Consider the following 19308-nt stretch of genomic DNA (forward strand, 5'->3'; position numbering starts at 1 on the left):
GCAGAAAGAGTGACGCGGGGCCATGAATCCTCTCAGATATGGAAACACACTCGGAAAGCTAAGCCCTTGTGTCACCATCAACCCAAATCGTACAGCGCCTGTCCTGCCACGTGGAGGAGGAGGACTTGCGAGAGGAGACAGCCAGAGACAAGAGGTCACAGACAGAGAGAGGAGATCCACTCAAGTTCTTAGTGTTGGGCTTCCCCAGTCTTCCGGAGGCTTAGATTTCAATCTTCTAGATTGTTAGCCAATACATTTCTCTTTTTACTTTTTTAAATTGAAGTATAGTGTTGTTGGGGTTTTTTTAATATTTGGCTGTGTGCATGCGTGCTAAGTCACTTGAGTCATGTCCAACTCCTTGCAACCCTATGGACTGTAGCCCGCTTGGCTTCTTGTCAGCGGGATTCTCTAGGCAACAATACTGGAGTGGGCTGCCATGCCCTCCTCCAGGGGATCTTCGGGACCCAGGGATCAAACCTGCATCTCTGTACCCCCTGCGCCGGCAGGCAGGTTCTTTACCACTAGCGCCAGCCCTTATTGGCCGCATGGGATCTCAGTTGCAGCGTGTGAACCTTTAGTTGCGACCCCTGGGATCTAGTTCTCTGACCAGGGACGAAGCCCAGGGCCCCCTGCATCGGAAGGGCAGAGTCTCAGTCACTGGACCCCCAGGAAAGTCCCCACTGAAGACAGCTGATTTACAATGTAGAGTTTCAGGTCCACAGCAAAGTGATTCAGTTACGTAAATACATATAATTCAGATACCTATATATAATATATTCTTTTTCAGATTTATTTTCCCTTTCTAAGCTGCCATGGATAAGTTTCTTCACTTCTAACCAAAAGACTCCCCCCGCAAAAAAATACTCAAGAACTACCCAAGTTAAAGAAAAACCGCAAACCCTCTCTTAACCCCACGACACCTCTAGCTATTGTCTCACCAGATGTTGATTCCAACAGAAACTTTTCAGTCCTCTCTTACTTGGACAGACAAGTGAACTGACAAATTTGTTCAATTCTACCATTGTTCGGTGGGTTTGTCTTTTGTTTTCCTGCAGAACTCTCTGACTTCATCTCTGCATCATTTCATTGATTCTATCTTTAAATGTATCTGGAATCCAACTGCTTCCCACAAACCACTCTTCCAGCCCGGGGCCAAGCACCACCATTTCCTGCCGGTGTGAACTGTCCCAGCTTCCTAAACGGCCCCCAGACTTGAAACAGTTCTTGTCACTTTCCTGCTCCAAATCCTCCATGAGGCTTCCTTCCTCGCCTCCCTGGTTCTTACCTGCAGCAGGCAGGATCTTTGAGGCATGTCAGTTCAGTTCAGTTCAGTCGCTCAGTCATGTCTGACTCTTTGTGACCCCATGGACTGCAGCACGCCAGGCCTCCCTGTCCATCACCAACTCCCGGAGTCCACCCAAACTCATGTCCATTGAGTCGGTGATACCATCCAGCCATCTCATCCTCTGTCGTCCCCTTCTCCTCCCGCCTTCAATCCTTCCCAGCATCAGGGTCTTTTCAAATGACCTTTTAACTGAAGCAGGCAAACTCAGTTGTGGCATGTGGGATCTAGTTCCCTGACCAGGGAGGGCACTGGGAGCACGGACTCTTAGCCATTGGACCACCAGGGAAGCCGCTCCCTTAGCTCTTAACTCAAACGCCCACCTTCTCGGGGGGGCCTTCCCAAAGCACCTGTACCACTACTACCACTGGATAGCATCGTATCTATTTTATCTGTTTTCTTTGCCTTCAGTCTTTCCCAAGTACAGCAGCCAGAAACCTTTTTCTATTAAGGTCCAGACAGAAAATACTCTGCAGACCATATGGTCCTGTCTCAACTACAAGATCACCCACAGCACTACATAAAGAAATGGGCATGGCGATGTGCCAAGAAGTTCATTTACAACAACGGGCAGCAGGCTGGAGCTGGCCTGGGGCCCTCAAGTGCCAGGACCTGCCTCACTAGAACCCATCTGTCCTAACAGAGCACCTTCCCTCCTTGTTTTGTTCACTGCTGTACACAGCTCCTAGAACAGTATTTGACTTGTAGGAAACAATAAATATTGGCTAATTAAGTGAGGGAGATGAACTGAGTGATTAAGGAAAGCGAGGTGGTGCTGGTACACAATTAGACTGATCAATAGAACAGAAGAGAAAGCACAAAACCAGAATGAAAACACACGGTAATTTAGTTCACATAAAGATTTGTCCTTTATGTCAGTAGGATAAAGCTGGTTCTTCAACAGATGGTCTTGGACAGACTGGCCAGCAGAGAAAAGAGAATGAGGCGGGGCCCCTGCTCAGACCAAAATCAATTTTGGAAAGAGAAACACTTCTGATGCTAAAAGTAAAATCATAAGAAAATGAAATAAACCATGCATGAGTTTTTTTGATTCTTTCGGAAAGAGGAGGCTGTCAAAGAAAAGAATGATAGTAAAAAGAAAAGAATGATAGTAAAAAAAAAAAAAGGATGATAGATAAATCAAAGTACATAAAAAATTTCTATAGAAAACAAAAAGCCCTACACACCATAAATAAAGGCAAAAACAAACACCACGCTGGAAAAATTACCAGAGCTCTTAAATGAGGGTTAATTTTCTTAACAAGTAAGTTTCATACGAGAGCAGAATAAAATGCAGCAGAATGGAAAGGCAAAGGGAGATATAAATGGCTTTTTAAAAATACATTTATTTATGTGGCTGAGCCGGGTCTCAGCTGCAGTGCGCGGGATCTTCAGTCCTCATAGGGCGTGGGGTCGCTGGTCCTCGCTGTGGCACGTGGGATCTTTAGTTGCGGCACAGGGGACCTAGCTCCCTGACCAGGGGTCGACAGGGCACTGACCTCAGGCACCAGCGAGTGAGGGGCCCCTCGGTCACTGCCAGCTTCACAGTCAGAAGACTGACGGGGCCCAAAGCCAGAGGTGGCTCCACCTCGAGGTGGCGTCTGTGCAACAGGCTGAGCCTCGGTGCTCACTGAAACGGGGCCGCTTGACGGGATTTCTCATACACACTGGCGCAGCCTCCTGGGTTTCAACCCAAATGACTGAAAACCTTGACAACTGTAGGGAATGTGTAACGGGAGTGGCAGGAAGGAGGCGGGGCACACTTTCCCGGGACCCCTTTTCTGTGACATCAACACCTGTTGCTTCTACTCTGCTTTCTGTTTGTGCCTGATTGTCCTATTTCTTTAAGAAAAGAAACTTACTCGTTAACTAAATTAGGGGCCACCCTCTCTCTCAAGGGACAAGAAAGCTACCCTCATCACCAAATGTTATTAACAGAAAAAAAGAAGAAAAAAAGGTACAGATTAAACCCATAACTGAAATAAAAGACTCAACAGACCCTGAAATATAAAACACTGAGATTCTGGGCCTAACTCAAAACAAATTGAGGCCTTAAGTGACCCCCTTCCGGATTTGGAAACTGTCGGGGTTAAAAAATGGTTTGGATCTTCAAAATCGTGATTGTAATCTCTTTGAATGACTTTTCTGATGTTTACTGCTGTATTTCTTTTCATACACATCTTTTTGGAGACTCGTTCTCCAACGCTTAACTTCTGAGAGAGAGAAAAGGGTGATGTTAACCAGAATGACAATGACTGGCAGTTCTCCCAGCAGAGACGGGCAATAAGCCGGCTGTTTGCTCCTTCCCCAGGCAGGCCTCTGCCCATCTCAGCTGGAAGGAGCTAATGACTGAAGGACCATCACCCTCACCCCCTTTTATGCATAAAAGGATAAACACCTGGAGGGGGGAATCACAGGGACAGATAGTGATTAAATAGTCGGTCCCACCATGGGACTGTGAGTAGAAAAATACGGGAGACCTCTGGAAGTTAATCATTGCTCGAGAAAGCACGCTCGCTTAACCACGCAACCAAGCAGGCTTGCCTAGCAACCAAACCACACGGCAGAAGCACGAGACGTGACCCAGAGCAATAAAACAGAGGCGGCCTGAGACCTCTATCCTGTCCAGCGAGCCTGGTGAGCTAGCGATCACAAGGACATGCTCTCTGCACCCGCGAAAAACCATCTGTGGAAGGAAACTCCCCTGCCCAGCCTGGAGGAGGAGCTGGTAATGGAAGCATGACGTCCAGGCAAGAAAGACAAAGAAGGTCTTCTCCCCCTCCCCACTTTTCCTTTGACTATAAAACTGTGGGGCTTCCCTAGTGGTTCAGATGGTAAAGAATCCACCTGCAATGCGGGAGACCTGGGTTCCATCCCTGGGTCAGGAAGATCCCCTGGAGAAGGGTACGGCAACCCACTCCAGTACTCCTGCCTGGAGAACTCCATGGACGGAGGAGCCTGGCGGGCTGCAGTCCACGGGGTCACAGAGAGTGACACACGACTGAGAGACTAACACTTTCACAGGAAACTGCAGCCCACTGAGTTCTCGGGGTGTGGCTTTCTCACCCGCCCGCTAGCAAGCCTCACAAGTGTCCTCGTCTAGCAAACCAGTTCTCATCAGCCACTCCGCTCTCGCTGAATTCTCCTCTGCACTGAGACACAAAAGACCACGGTCCGGGAGTGCTTGGAGCTCCCGTGAAGGGACACCTATCGGTCTCAGGACAGCTGCGTCGGGAGGGTGGGGAGGGCAGGCACCACAGCGCTGCACCCGGCCAGGACGTCAGGGAGCGCACCCCGAAGGGGGGAGGTTCAGGGGGCTGGGGACCAGCACTCAAGGCCTCCTGGAGAGGGGGTGGGAGAGGGGAAGGGGCCACGGCTGGGGGGCCGGGACCGCACGTGGCCTCTGGCAGGGTGGGGCTTTGTACGGACCCTCAGAGGACTGGGGCCCTGAAGGGGCTGAGATGGAGCCTCTCTGCTGTGGAGACGAGGAAGGGGCGGAGGCGTGACCCGCGCCTGTGGATGCTGGGTGTCCAGCCTGCCCAAGGGCCCCGCGGGAGGCCTCCTGAGAGCTGCCTGGCCTGGGGGTGCCCAGCTCAGCCCGGCCCCTCCCGAAGGCTGGGGGGTCAACTGGCCTCTTTGGGGAGAGGCCGGGCAGCACTCGGCCACTTCCGCCCCCGGGCAGCCAGGGCAGCATGAATAGGCTTCTGTGGCCCCTCAATAGGCCTTTCATCAACTCGTGGCTCTCCGTGCTCCCGCCCCCGGGGCACAGAGGACAAAGAAGCTGCCCGGGGAGGCCCAGGGCTGCCCCAATGAGGCATTTGGATGGAGAGCTGGTCAGACGGGCCCCACGTGAGCCACCCCACGGGCCAGGCTGGTCCTCTGCTGCAGCCCCAGGGAAGCTCGGGGTTTCAGTGATGCTCAGGGGCCTGACCAGGAGAGCCATCACCTGCCTGGCTCCTTTCTTCTTCAGGCAAAGTCCAGCCTTCCTCCCCAGAGGAGCCAGGCCCTCCAGAGAACCCGTTCCAGAGGGCAGTGTGGTCCCCCACACTCCAGCCACCCCCCACACCTTCTTCCCTGACTGAACACCCTACGCATCCTCAGCCACCCCTCCCCTCACCGTGGAGTCTCTTCCGGGGCTCAGCCCAATCTGGCTTATGCAGGTCAGCTCGCCATCACCTCCGGGGGGCCCGTCCCCACCATCCGCATCCCCCACCAAGCACCTCCCCGACCCAACGAGCCACTTGACCGCACGTGATCTTCTAAAGATCAAAAAATGTGTTCACTGTTACAAGTATTTATTAAAAAGTGCAATTCAAGGGTTAGCTGGGTAAGCGCATCATTGCAAATCACATACAAAAAAAAGGGATAACAAATGCCCCCGCACCAACGAAAAAAACAAGATGCCAACAAAACAAGGGGGAAAACTTAGCGTGCTGAGGAATGGACCCCAGAAGACGAGGAGTGGAAGTCAGAGCCAGATTTCTACCCACATGTTGTGCAAAAGGAGACGGTGAGGAAAGACGGGCAGCCACCACCAAGTGCTGGCTCTGGGTTCAGCTGCGGCTTCAGTATTAGGTTTTCACCAGGGGGGTGATAGGAGGTTTGCCCCAGGGAGGTGATGGGAGGTTTGCCCCAGGGAGGTGATGGGAGATTTGCCCCAGGGAGGTGATGGGAGTATCCTATATACATGTACACTGGAGGCTTGTGAAGTCATCAGAAGCTTGAAGCGTGTGCATCTTGACGGGTTCAGCTGCTAACACTCAATTAAAGCACCTGTTAGTGTCTTCACTCCGCTGAGGAGGAGGTGGAGGCTGCAGGTGTGACTCACCTGTCTGAGGTCACCCTGCTGGCAGGGGGCAGGCCCAACCGCCGCCCAGCGCTCAGCCCTGGGTGGGGCCTCGTCACACTAACCACCTGTGTGTGTCCCCCCACCGTGAGCAGGCAGCTCGCTGGCAGAGTGGCGGAGCACCCAGCACAGGGCAGGGCCCAAAAAGGAATTAACCCCGCTGAACCAACGACCGTGTGACTGTGACACACTCCGGTTTCCGGTTCACTCGGAGAACACGTCGGCTTTAAACCCAGCCCAAAGCCACCGTCCCTTCTCACAATGTGTGCAGTGTTGCAAAATCCTTCAAGGGCTCCTACACCCTTGGGTTCCCCCGCAGGGAGGCCTTGATCCCCATTGGCCAGCTCCAGGTCGGGTTCAGCCCCCACCCTGACCTGCCCCATGCTGGGCATCACCTGAGGCCTGGGTGCAGTGAGGAAGAAACCCGGACCCGACCTCAAGGTCACTTTCACGGGTGGGATTCGAGTTCCCACGGCCCCCACAGTTCCCAAAAGCGATCCTTTGGATTCTCCAAAGCAGCACTGCGTGCAAACCCCACAGTCCTGCGGCCACCGTCACGGGACTGTGGCCAGCCCGCTCCCTACTAACCGCTCCCAGATGGCTTCGAGCCTGCCTGCCCACTCATCAGGCCAAAACAGTAGCTCCCCGTTCAAACCCCACATCGCCAGCACCAACGTGGCCTTAAGCCAACTCCCGACTCACTGCTTTGTCCAGCACATCAACCAGCCTCCAGGACGAGGAGGGGCCGTTCTCCTGAGTGACCTTCCAGGAACACCCACGCAAGGTGCCCAGCCCAGACAGGGGCCATGGCCTGGCCGCCCCAGTTCCCGCCCACCTGCCCCGGCTGGAGGTCACCTGGTCCCTGCCCTGGTCACTATCCCGCTTCCTCCCGCGGAGTCACACAGCACGAGGCACACGGTGGGAGCCTAGAAGCCCAGGCCAGCCCTGCAAGAGGCTCACAGCTGTGCCCGAGCAGGGTGCCACCCAGCAACCCTAGGCCGTGTGGGTGCCCACCCCCGCCCACAAACCAGGCTCGGGGCTGGGGACCCAGGTCAGCTGGGCCAGCCCACCCAGGGAGCCCAGGCAGAAGGACTGCCCTGCTCATGGTCGCACCCCAGCAGCCGCTCCTGCGGGCTTCAGGGTGCAGGCTGAGGTTTACTAAGCGCTTCCAACGTGTGACCCGCTGTGGGAAGCTAGGACTCGAGGCCTGCCCGCCTCCCCCGACCAGGCCCTGGGCAGTCAACAGACACGGGCGCTTCAGGTGTCGCCCACTGAGTTCCCCCCAAACACACCGCCCCCTCCCCCAGGGGCGGCTCCTCTCATTTCTCCTCCTTCCCAGGGTCTGGGGGGTGGGGGCGGCCTTGTGCAATTCCAGCCCTCAGCCCCGCGGCTTCCTGCCCCGGAATGCCCCTCCCAGGCAGTCCTCCTCTTTCATTTCCCTCCTTCACTCTCGCTTCTTCTAAGAGGTCCTTCCCTGTGAAGAGCAGCAGCCGGGGTTCCTCTTGATACACTAGGCCAGGGTGAGGCCACGGGGAAGAAAAGGCACACATGCCTCTGGGGAAATGGATGTCCGCGTGAGGCAGGCACAGACACAGCCTCGAGCCCAGGAGGCCTGGGTACAGAACCCGCACAGACTACTTGGGACCCTGACCAGGGGCCCTCGTGTCTCTGAGGCCCATCACCTCGGTCCACCAGCAGAGGTGACGTCCCCTTCGCCGCGGCTGCGAGGGGGTGAGCAGGGCTGGGCTCGCAGTGACGGAACAGTGGCTGCTCGGGGAGGGAAGCGGCTTCGCCACGGCTGCTAGGGGGTGACCAGGGCTGGGCTCGCAGTGACGGAACAGTGGCTGCTCTGGGGAGGGAAGCGGCCTCCCCAGACTTGGAGAGGGGCTCCTGACACAGACTGGGATGGCCCCTGCTCCCTGCACAACCTCTCCCCTAGGCTGACCCCCTGACTCCTCAGGGTCTGCTGCAGGGAGCGGGGGTGGGATAAGGACTCCCAGGAGCTGACCAGCTCCACTTGGGGGGCAGCTCCCTCCTCCACAGATCAGGGGGGAGCCTGAAACCCAGGGCCCCCCTCCTGGAAGGGGTCACAGCCTTGGGGACCACCCGAGGCAGCACCAGTTCCCACAAGCTGGGGATCAGAAGGACGGACCTGCAGACCGAGCTGGGGGGCTCGCCGGGTGTGAAGCCTACTGTCCCAAGCATGACGCGGCAGCTCTGGGTGGTGGATGGCCCGGTTCTTATGTCCACCCTGGGGTGGGCTGCATGGTTCCTCCTGCGTCTGCTTCTCCCAATTTCATTTCCCTTGTCCTGAACCACAGCAGCACGGTCCTCCCCGAAGCTTGGTGGCTCGGTGTTAGAGGCGTGTGCACTGGTGACCAAGTGTCCCAGAACCACGGGCTGTGAACAGTGGGCCAGTCAACCTCCCCTCCCCGTTTTACCCAAAAGGAAACCGAGGGCTGGGCGGGGGAAGGGCCCTGCCTGCAGCAACTCCCACGGGATCCCCAGGACTTGACCCAGGGCCGAAACCTGTCCTGGGGAGGCTCGGTGACCCTCCCTGGGCTCCAGGTCTGCAGGCCGACTTCTGCCTGAGGTGGACGCAGGGCAGAAGCAGTCCCACTCCTCCAGGGGATCGGAGAACAGCAGTAACGTCCCCAAAGTGACACGGCATTCAACCTCTGAACCTTCTCTGCTCTGTCTCTGCCAGGCAGGACCCCCCACACCCTGATGACTGCCCTACACAAGGGCTGCTTCCTAAGAATGACCACTGTCTTCACTCAACAGACACCAAGCCCTCCCCCCGCACCCCCCTCCCCCACCCCGACCCCTCCCCCTCACTGCCCCCAGCCCCGGCCCTGGGCCTGCTCTGCCATGAGCTGGCACAGGCGACCCGGAGCCAGCCCAGTGGCCCTGCAGGGGAGGTGAGGGAGAGGAGGCCACACACAGGAGACTGCCTCACAGGCCTGCCGGCGGACATCCCTACAGGTGCCAAGAACAGGGTGGGGAGAGGGGCAGCAGAGCCCCTCCAGAGGTCAGGAAAGGGCAGGAAGTGAGAGGTGAGGCTCCCCATGGAGGAGCACCACCCCCCCAGAAGACTCACACGGCCGGGGGAGCAGCTGTGAGCGGGGCCAGGTCACAAAGGGTCTTGCAAGCTGACTTGGCTGCCTCGAGGAGTCTTGCAGGGCGTGAGCGGCAGAGTATGACAAGGTCGACTTACGACACTGTCGGGGGTGGCAGCTGCGGGGATGCAGTGCAGCCCAAGGGGGACCCGAGGTGGGGGTGAGGGATGGCCCGGGGCAGGTAGAACTCGGCCACGGGAGAGAGGGGTGCCGGGAAGGGCTGACCTCTGCCCAGGCCTGGCCAGGCTGAGGGGCAGGTACCTGCGACGCGTCCCTGGAGGGAAGATGGTGTCCAATGGCCGAGGGCAGTCGGGACTGGGGGCTGAGGACCCAGCGAGGGTCTGGGCTGGTTTGGGAAGGGGCTGGGCGGGACGCGGGGGCAGCACGAACCGTCACCCTCTGCCCACCTGACTCTACCATCTGTCCCGGAAGCGCTCCGCCCCGGCAATTCAGAAAGTCCTCCGTGAGTTTGGTAAACATCTGCCTGCCACCTGCCATATCCACTCATGGTCTCAGTCCGGCCCTGGGGGCACAGATAGCAACCTCTAAGAAACAGCCTCCTGGGCTGGGGGCCCAAAGAAATCCTCCGCTTGCAGAAAGCTCCGCACAGATGAAGAGGCTTGTGGCAAGCTGTTTATAGAAGCAAAAAACTGGATCCAAACTAAGTTTCCCACAAGACAAGACCAATTAAGTAAATTATGGCACATCCAACTCAACTACCCTGCAGACATTTAAATAATGCTTCGAGTCTGAACAACATGGAGAATGTTTTAGGAATTTTAAGTGAGAAAGCATGATGAAGAAACTTCATGTGTAGAATGTCAAGTATCTGTTAAGGGGCTTCAGAAAGCTTGGAAATGGAGACTTTGCAAAGTTAAAAGTGTCAGCCCTGTCCATCACCAGCTCCCAGAGTTTGCTCAAACTCGTGTCCATTGAGTCGGTGATGCCATGTGTGTCTGTGTAACTGGAACTATGAGTGATTTTTTTTCCATTCTCTTAATATTTTCCAGTTTCTATATTGTGCATGTAACATTTTTTAATTGGAAAAACAAATTTTTGTTCGGGGTTTTTGAGGCTGTTTTTGTTGTTTTTTTTAAACAAGTGTCCCACCCGGGGCTTCTCTTTAGGGGCCTGGTAGCTTGGCTGGTATTCGAGGCGGATGTAAATAAGGAGCCACTGCCTCAAGGAGGGGGTGCACCTTGTGCAAGGCCTCAGGGCAGGGGCACAGCAGGCACTCCAGCCCAGGGCAGGGGAGGGCGGTGGGTGCCAACACAGCTGACCGCCCTCTGGCTCTGCCAAGAATCTCTGCAGCCCAGAGCCTCAGTCTCCCTAGTGAAGGCCCGCGTCCTCAGCATTCTCTGAAAGAACGCAGGGCCCCGACCTTGAGAGAGGACCCACCGGCAGCCCCAGAAATGGTGGAGGCCGGAACCCACAGGCCTTAAAAATAGGCGCAGGAACCGAGAGAGGCCCCCCTGCCATTCCAACGGCCACACTTCCTCCCTGTGCACTGGCCCACGGCCAACTCAGCCAGCCCTGGCGCTGGGGGGGGCCCCAGGGACCCCCGGGAAACCAGCCACAGCCACGGCGAAGCCATCATCTGCGGAGCTCGCGTCCCGCCCCAACTCCACAGACAGAGGTCTGTGCCCGTTATCATGATGACGGCACCGAGGGCCAGCCCGTGCTGGGGCGGGGTGGGGCCCGGTCCTGCCGCGGCTCCTGGGGCCCTATGCCGCCTCGTGAGGCTGCGCCTGCCCTTTCCTTGATGATTCCCTCGACCCTCCAGACCCTGACGTCCCCACTTCACGGATGAGGACACAGGCCCCAAGGGATGGCAGGCACAGGCCCCACAGTCTTCCCCTCCAGCCAGACCTCCCACAGACATCTCCCGCCCGACATGACGCCCCAGCTACACAGCGCTGAGCCAGACAGAGGCCCAGCGGAGCGTGCAAGGACCTTCCCAACGCAGTGGCGGTGGTGTGTGCAGGTGTGCCGCGCAGAGGCGAGGCCCGCGGGAGAGGGCTAACTGCCCCCTTAGCCCTCTGTAGGCCTCATTCCATCAACTCTCTGCAGGATGGCTCCTGGCGCCTGACTGGCCTTGGCTGGAACCCCGAGAACCCCAGCTCTGCTAGCTCCCAGCTGTGTGACCCTGGGGGAGTCACTTTCCTCTCTGAAGCCTGGTTTCCTCCTCTGGGGTAACAGCAGAAGCTGCCTCCACAGGAGACAGAAGTGAAGGCCCAGTGGGGCTGGCACACGGCAGACGGGCTGAGCCCCCCACCCCCAGGACTAACAGCTTATCTAAGTGCCAGCTGGTCCTCAAGTCAAACACCCACAGAGTAGCCTGAGGGCGGGCCCCGGGAGCACCGAAGTCCCAGCCGGGCACCCGGAGCCCCAAACGCCGCTCCGGCCTCAACTCCCGCAGCCACCCTTCAAGCCTCCCTGCTCCAGCCTGGCAAGTTCTGCCCACCTCAGCCCCCCTCTCAAAGGCATGACCCCGCCCCGTCCCAGTCAGCGGACGGGGTCCCCTCTTTGTGCCCCTCACCACCTCTCCCACCTCGACCTGGCCCGCAACCAGGCCACCTGGCGGCAGGTAGCTACGCAGGCCCACATCGGGTCACCTGAGGACAGATGTGGGCCTTCACCTCTGCTAAGAGCTGGGGTTCAGGCAGATTCTTCCGCCACTTACTAGCCACGGGACTGGGGTACGTTACTTCACCGTCGAACCTGTGTTTCTCCACCAGGACAAAGAGAAGAGTTTAATAATCCTTACCTTAAGAGAATTAGTTTGAGGATAAAAGGACATGGTGAAAGGGAAATACCCCGTTTGGTCCCGCAGCACTCCAGAGAAAGTTCCCTAAGCTACCTAAACAGGGGCGAGAGCCCAGGAACTTCAAAATGCTTCAAACGCTCAGCCCTGGGAACTTCCTGGTGCTCCAGGGGTTAGGACTCTGTACTTTGCCTGCAGAGGGTGCGGGTTCAATTCCTGGTTGGGGATTAAGATTCCACAGGCTGGCTTCAGCCATTAAAAAAAAAAAAAAGCCAATAAAATAAAATGTAAAAAATACATAACGCTCAGCCTAGGCAGGGCACCAAAAAAAGCATTGTGAGGAGGCCCCTCCCCTCACAGAGCCCTTCCGCAACTCACACCCAGGTTGTGTCCATATGACCTGACTACACGCCAGTGGCATGACGCCCGTGTTAAAGGGGGCCTGTCCACACAGCGTGCGTGGGCTGACGTCCAAGAACCATCAGAAGGCCCAAGCCCCAAGAGGAAGCCTCAGGCTATCTCCACCTTTGGTTCAGATGTCAGCATCACACAAAACCTGGGCACTGGACCACCTCACTCTTCCCAGCTCAGAGATTCTTGGTCCCTGAACAAGCTAACCCAGCCGCCAGCTTGGCCCACAAGTTCTCTGGAAGCACAGGCAGGTTCCTGTGGATAAAACACCAAAACCCCGCTCAGAATGACCTGGCTGATTCCACAGAGTTCACCTGAGTACCTGGCTCTCTCTCCCCACTCACCGGTCCCCCGCCCCATGCGGTAGGGATCCAAGCTGATCCCCCATCTGGCATGGAGCGAGTGTTCAGACAAATGCTTCCGCTGCAGAGGATACAGTGGACAAGATTCAGAAATCAGGTTTGGGTCTCCAAGGTGCCTTTCATCATAGCAGCCAAGCAATGATGTGGGGAGTGGCCAGGGTGGGGGTTAGGTGTGGGGCAATTGTAGTCAATTTCTCCCATCTCATAGACAGACACTGACTCATCCAGGTTCAAGGGTCTCCCCTAGAGGCTCCTGCATACCTTCAAAACAACCTCAGAGAGCATGGCACAGTTCTGAATAGCCTAAGGGTTGAGTCAACAACAATCTGGGAGATTTAAGTTAATTCATAACTGTAACAGGTTGTCCCAGCTGCAAAGTGGAGATGAGAGGATGACGGGAGCAACTGGATGTACAAAGTGCTTTGGGGAGGGCATTCTGGCTCACACCCAGGTGCTCAGGCCAGTCGCTCCTAACTCTGCTTGGGCATGAAGTCACTGTTTAGCTTGCCCCTCTCTGAACATCACATCTCTCGTCTGAAAACTGAAAGAGATGGGCAACATGAGCCCTTCTATGAGTTGAAGATCCTAACTTCCTTGCCATCCACGCCCTTTACTCCCCAGTCCAGAAAGTAATCCTCTCCTTCTTTTGCTGAATGAGCACCGGGCACCTGCTCTGCACGTGCTGCGTGCTGGGCATTGGGTGGGGGATGGGGGGGACCCAGATGTGGGCAAGGCCCTGGAGGGGTCACCTGCTAACTGAGGAGACAGCATCACAGAGCCACAGCAGTCCAATGACCCACTGGACATGAGTTGCCCAGACAGCAGGACAGGGGGCGGAGGAAGGGTCCCTGGGTGGCTGCATCAGCGCTGACGCCCGAAGGCAGACCTGCAGCTGTCTGCAGGGCCGGTGAATGTGCGGGACAGGTGGCCTCCCGGGAGCAGAAAACAGCAGGGATAAAAGCGCAGCGCACCGGAGCACGACAGGGACAGTTCTGAGGGGCTGGGGGTGGTAGGATGGGAGACCTTGTGTGTAAAGGGCAAGTAGAGGTGAGGAGGAGGGACGCAGCACCAGTGTGACCCTCGGCCTGCGTCCCCAGCCTAGCAGGCGCAGTTCTCCTCCCCAGATGCAGCAGAACAGCAGGCGCAACGCAGCCTGGCTGGGATTATCCGGGGCGGCCAGGCCCCGGGGTCGCCCCGACCACGGTCAACCCCAGCGGTATGACGTCCTCGCAGGCTGTCCCTGGGCCCCTCTGGACCTCAGGCTCCTCGTCGGTCAAACAGAGATCACACTCCTCTCGGGCAAAGTCAGCATCAGATGGAGGGCGCCCGCACAAAGCACCTGGCACACAGCGAGTGCTCGGGGAGCGCCAGGTGCCAGGGCAATGAGTACTGTGCTTACGGGGTGGCGCTGCAGGCCCTTCGGGGCAGGGACTGTCTAACAGGGCAGAGGATGCTCAGAGGACATAGGAATGGGCTGACAGGGGAGTGGGGAGGGGTGCCAGGGAGGCTGAGTAAACAGGGCAGAGAGGCCTGGAGCAGATGGTCGCTCCGACCCCTCGCATTTCAGACACTCTGTGCCAGGTGACAGGCAGCCTGCCGGGCGGGCATGCAGCCGGGCACAGAGTAGGTGCTCAACCAACGTTTGCTGAATGGAGGAATGAGGATCCTTCAGTTTTTGCTCAGAACTCATTAGTGACACCTTTTCAGAAGAGACCAGAGAAACCTATGTCCCTGTCCAGCTCTGTGTTGTAGACACCCTCACCTTCATGCCCACCACCCTCATCCCCACTTGTGAGGAAAGCTTCATTCCAGGGCAGCCTGCCCCCCACAAAAAAGAGGATGCAAATTGATCCCCGCCCTCATCCCGGCCTCCAGGGTGTGGCCTGCTGAGGGGGTCTGGAAGCCTTGTGACCTCAGGTGGGTTGGGGGTGGGGGATATATCGGCTCTTTGGGACCCAATTTCCCCAACGGTGAATGAAGGCGGGGCCGTAGAATCTCCAAGGTGGACATTCCCTTCTCCAAAAGCTGCCGTCGCCCCCTCAGAAGTCCCCAGCCCAGACTCGGGGGGTGGGGGGTGGGTGGGAGGTGACAACGTGGTAATGAAGTCATTCCCGCAGGAGGAAGGGAGGGGTCTTTGCAGAGAGAAAACCGCAAAACCCACCCTACGGGGTGGGGTGTGGTGGGGGTGGGGGGCTCCTAGCGCTTCAGTCCAAACACGATCCACCAGGAGCCGTTACCTCACATCCAGCCGCGCCGGGAGACCCCATCCCCGCCTGCAGCCCCCCACCCCCGGTTCCCTGTAGACAATACTGGACACCGCTGCCCCCACTCACCGGCCGATCTAGGACCCGGGGCCTCCGTAGAGCGGAAATCACAGCCTGAGGGGCGGCCGCCCCGCTCCCTCTGCCCAGTGGGTGGGTTCGGGGCCCAGGGTCCAACAGGTCCCCAGTCAGAGCGAAGGCGCAGAGCCGCGCGGGGAGACAAAGGCTTCTGGCGCCGGGGACCTGACCTGTCTACACTGCCGGCCGCGGCACGGAAGCCCCAGGAAGGGCTTCTGGGGCCGGGGACCTGCCCTGTCTACACTGCCGGCCGCCGCACGGAGGCCCCGGGGAGGGCTTCGGGCGCCGGGGACCTGCCCTGTCCACACTGCCGGCCGCGGCACGGAGGCCCCAGGGAGGGCTTCCCAGAGACGGAAGAGACCCGGCGGAGCCAAGGAGGGGAGAGGGAGGGAGAAGACGGGCAGACCCCCGGATGGGCGGACAGGGGGACAGACACGCAGGGACGCGAGCGTGCCAGACCCCTCCAGGGACCAGGATCAGAGACGGAGACGCGGGGGCGCGGGAACGACCAGGACGCGAGGACCTGGAGCGACACGCGGGGGTCCCCCTCGAGATGCACTCGGGGACAGACGTGCGGAGACTCAGAGACACGCGTAGAAACGGAGACGCGCGCTGACACTCCGGCGCCACCACGGCTCCGGCCTCGCCCCCGCCCGGCCCCACTCACCGAGGCCGCAGACCTCGCGGCGCAGGCTGACGCGGCCGCGCTCCTCGGCTATGGCGCGCAGCATGTGCTGCAGCGAGCGCTCCTCGGCCTCCGCGCCGCCCGCAGGCTCGGGGGAGGCGGCGGCGGCGGCCGGGAGGGCGGGCGGCCTGGCCCGGAGCCCCGCGGGCGCGGGCACAGCGGCGCAGGCCCGGCCCGGCGGCCGCGCGGAGGCCATGCCGGGCCCCGACTCATCGCCCGCGCCGCGGTGCCCGCGGGGGCCCCGGGCGCGCCCCGCCGACCCCGCCCCGGCGCCGCCCGCCGCCAGCACCAGAGAAGCCACAATCCGCCTTTGTGCGCGTCGCCGCCGCCGTCGCCGCCCGCCGAGCCCGGCGAAACCAGCGCACCTCCGCGTCGCTGACACACCGCCTGCGCGCTTCCAGGCCGCCGCCGGCCCCGCCCGGCCCCTCCCCCAAGCCGCCCAGGTCCCGCCCCAGCCCCGCCTCTGCCCGCCCTCAGACCACATCCCACCCATCCAGATCCTGCCACCATCCTCCAGGCCCCGCCCCATGATCACCGAGGCCCCGCCCCTGGCGCCCAGGTCCCACCCCGGACACGCCCAGATCACGCCCCCGTCTCAGGCCACGCCCCAGGTCACCCGCCTGTGACCTGCCGCGGGGGACCAACCCGGCCGGCTCCACACCCTACGCGCTGCCCCGTGAGGGACTGAATTTGTCACTTGCCCTCCCTGTTGTCACCCTTCTCTCCTCAATCAAATTGTCAGTACCGGTTTCCACTGCGAACTTCCTCTTCAGAACCCAGAAAGGGGTCACCCCTCCCCCAGAAACAGGTCTCACGTTGGGGGGTGGGGGACAGTGGAAAAGCCCTTCCTTCCTGCCACCGCAGCCTCCTTCGCCTGCCACAGTGCAGGGTACTGAGAAAGCCTGCTTCCTCAGCCGTGTGATGGGGTCTCTCTCTGAGTGTTAACTAGGTACGAGGGGGTTGGAGAAGACTTGAGAGTGCCTTGGACTGCAAGGAGATCCAACCAGTCCATCCTAAAGGAGATCAGTCCTGAGTGTTCATTGGAAGGACTGATGCTGAAGCTGAAACTCCAATATTTTGGCCACCTGATGCGAAGAGCTGACTCATTTGAAAAGACCTTGATGCTGGGAAAGATTGAAGGCAGGAGGAGAAGGGGACAACAGAGGATGAGATGGTTGGATGGTGTCACCTACTCAATGGACATGAGTTTGGGTAAACTCCAGGAGTTGGTGATGGACAGGGAGGCCTGGCGTGCTGCGGTCCATGGGGTTGCAAAGAGTCGGACATGACTGAGCGACCAAACTGAACTGAACTGAGGGGGTTGGGGGCAGGGAGTTGAGATCAGCTGGACTTGTGATTCTGATAAAGACCAAGGTCCAGTGGGACCATCGGTCCCCGTGCTGGCCTCCACTGAGAGGAAGATCTGGGAGGGAAGTAGCTAGAGGCCCTTCCCTGATCTCATCCCTGGTAACCCATTTCTGCGGACTAGGGAGATGGACATGGAAAGGGAGAAACTGGCATTCCCCACTCACTAAATCTCCAAGGACATCCCCCTATGGTCATGCCAATCTCTGTCCACAGACCATCCTTGTAACTGTCCCCCAGCCTTGTAACTCAAGCTTCTTCATCTTATTTGGGTCCCATGTCACCTCCTCAAAGAGATTCCCCAACCACCTAACTTCAAAGACCACCTTCCCTCCCCTCAACCCCTTTATCCTGTTTGTTTCTTATTGATTTATTTATTTGGCTCCCCTGGATCCTAGTTGCAGCACGTGGGATCTTCAGTCTTTGCTGCAGCATGTAGTATCTTTAGTTGGGGCATTTGAACTCTTAGTTGCGGCATGTGGGATCTAGTTCCCTAACCAGAGATCGAACCCAGGTCCCCTGCATTGGGAGCTGAGAGTCTCAGCCACTGGACGACCAGGGAAGTCCCTATCCTGCTTTGTTTTTCTTCATACACGTCACTTCCCTCCGCTGACACTACATTATAGAGCTCTGTGTTCTCTTTATTGTCTGACGTCCCCACTGAGGGAGGGGCCTGTCTTCTGCACCACTGTATTCCCTGTGCCTGGCACGTGGCCCGCCACCAAGTAGATGCCTGTGAATTGAGCACATGAAGAATGACTGAGAGGCCTGGTAGGAAGCAGGGCGTGGAGGAGGCAGTGGGGGACCTCGGGGTACAGCACTCGAGGAAGAAGTGGGTGGTCTGGGTCCTGCTTCAGGCCTCACGGCTACTTTTGTGCCACCCTGAGCACCTCGTGGCAGGGCGGGGGTCTGACCCCTGTGTGCCCACACCAGGCATGGGGAGGGTGGGGTTTGGGAGGCTCTGTAGAGGCATGTGGAGGAAGAGAATTGATGAAGCCAATGACCTGCCGTGTGTGTGTGTGTGTGTGTGTGTGTGTGTGTGTAATCTCTTCTCCCCGGGACTGCTTCCCCATCTTTGAAAGGAAGACGCTGGCCTGAGGGCTACGGTTCTGGTTCTGAGTCCAGACTGCTGGGATTTGGGGCTGGTAAAATGGGAAATGGGGGGACTTCCCTGGTCAGGGAGCTAAGAGCTCACACGCCACGGGGCAACTATGCCCACGTGTTGCAAATACTGATCCCGTGTTCTAGGGCCCGTGTTCTGCAACAGGAAAAGCCCCCCCAGCACCATGACCAAGACCCAGCGCAGCCAAAATAATAAATAAATAAAATGTTTGTGAGAAAGATTTTAAAAAATGAAATGGGACACAGGAATGACTGAGCAAGGACTCACAGGCTGCAAAGTCCAGTGGTCATCTCTTTCTTTGTTTCCCCTAACTCCACCTGACTCCACCCGACCCCACTGACGCTCCTTCTTTTGTGCCTCCACTTGCTGGAAATCCTTTCTTTTCCTCTGCGTGATCACCTTCAGGGCCTACATTCTATGGGAAGCCTTCTGATTAGGCCTGGCCAATGCATTTGTATTTTTATCTATTTCTCAAACTTCCTTCCCACCCCCTCACCCCCCACCACACACACACACACACACACACACACACACACACACACACTAGCTGCCTCTATTGCTTCTGTGCCATAGGACCCTTGTCCAATCAGCTCATCCCATTTTCCCTGGCATCCAGCCCAGGAGAGGTGCCAGAAAATACTCATCGAATGAAGAAATGAACAGCCCTTGGGTTCTTTCTTTTTTATTCAATCATACTCCAAGTATTGCCCACATAGGAAATTGTTTAATGTCAACAAATGTTGACTAATACCTTGGACTTGAAGCGGGCATGAGCCGGGTTTCTGGGGTCCCAGGGCATGTTCTGCTTCTTGATGTGGGTGATGCTTACATTGGTGCGGTCGATTTATAAAACTCATACTGTAACTTGATGAGTTATACACTTTTCTGTATACATGCAGAATGTTAAATAGATTTAAAGATAAAAAGATTTAAAGTCTTTGAAAGAATTTTG

General features: G+C 57.6%; 1 protein-coding gene across 2 annotated transcripts in view; it reads right to left on the bottom strand.

The window, feature by feature from the left end:
- The window catches only part of KIAA0930 (KIAA0930 ortholog), a 42048-nt gene extending 25969 nt beyond the window's left edge, over positions 1–16079 (bottom strand). The window contains exon 1 of one of the 2 annotated variants that reach the window (XM_086403238.1): positions 15851–16079. In XM_086403238.1, coding sequence (XP_086259364.1) covers positions 15851–16064 — 214 coding nt within the window. In that variant the 5' untranslated portion in view covers positions 16065–16079. Of the gene's footprint in view, positions 1–12826; positions 12858–15850 lie in introns of those variants that run through there. The other variant, XM_086403239.1, reaches the window with a different exon arrangement.
- Positions 16080–19308: the final 3229 nt, after the last annotated feature.

The sequence above is a fragment of the Bos grunniens genome, chromosome 5, assembly GCF_055505025.1.
Source record: "Bos grunniens cultivar Pamir isolate PY7600 chromosome 5, Bosgru_T2T1.0, whole genome shotgun sequence".
NCBI classification, from domain to species: Eukaryota; Metazoa; Chordata; class Mammalia; order Artiodactyla; family Bovidae; genus Bos; species Bos grunniens.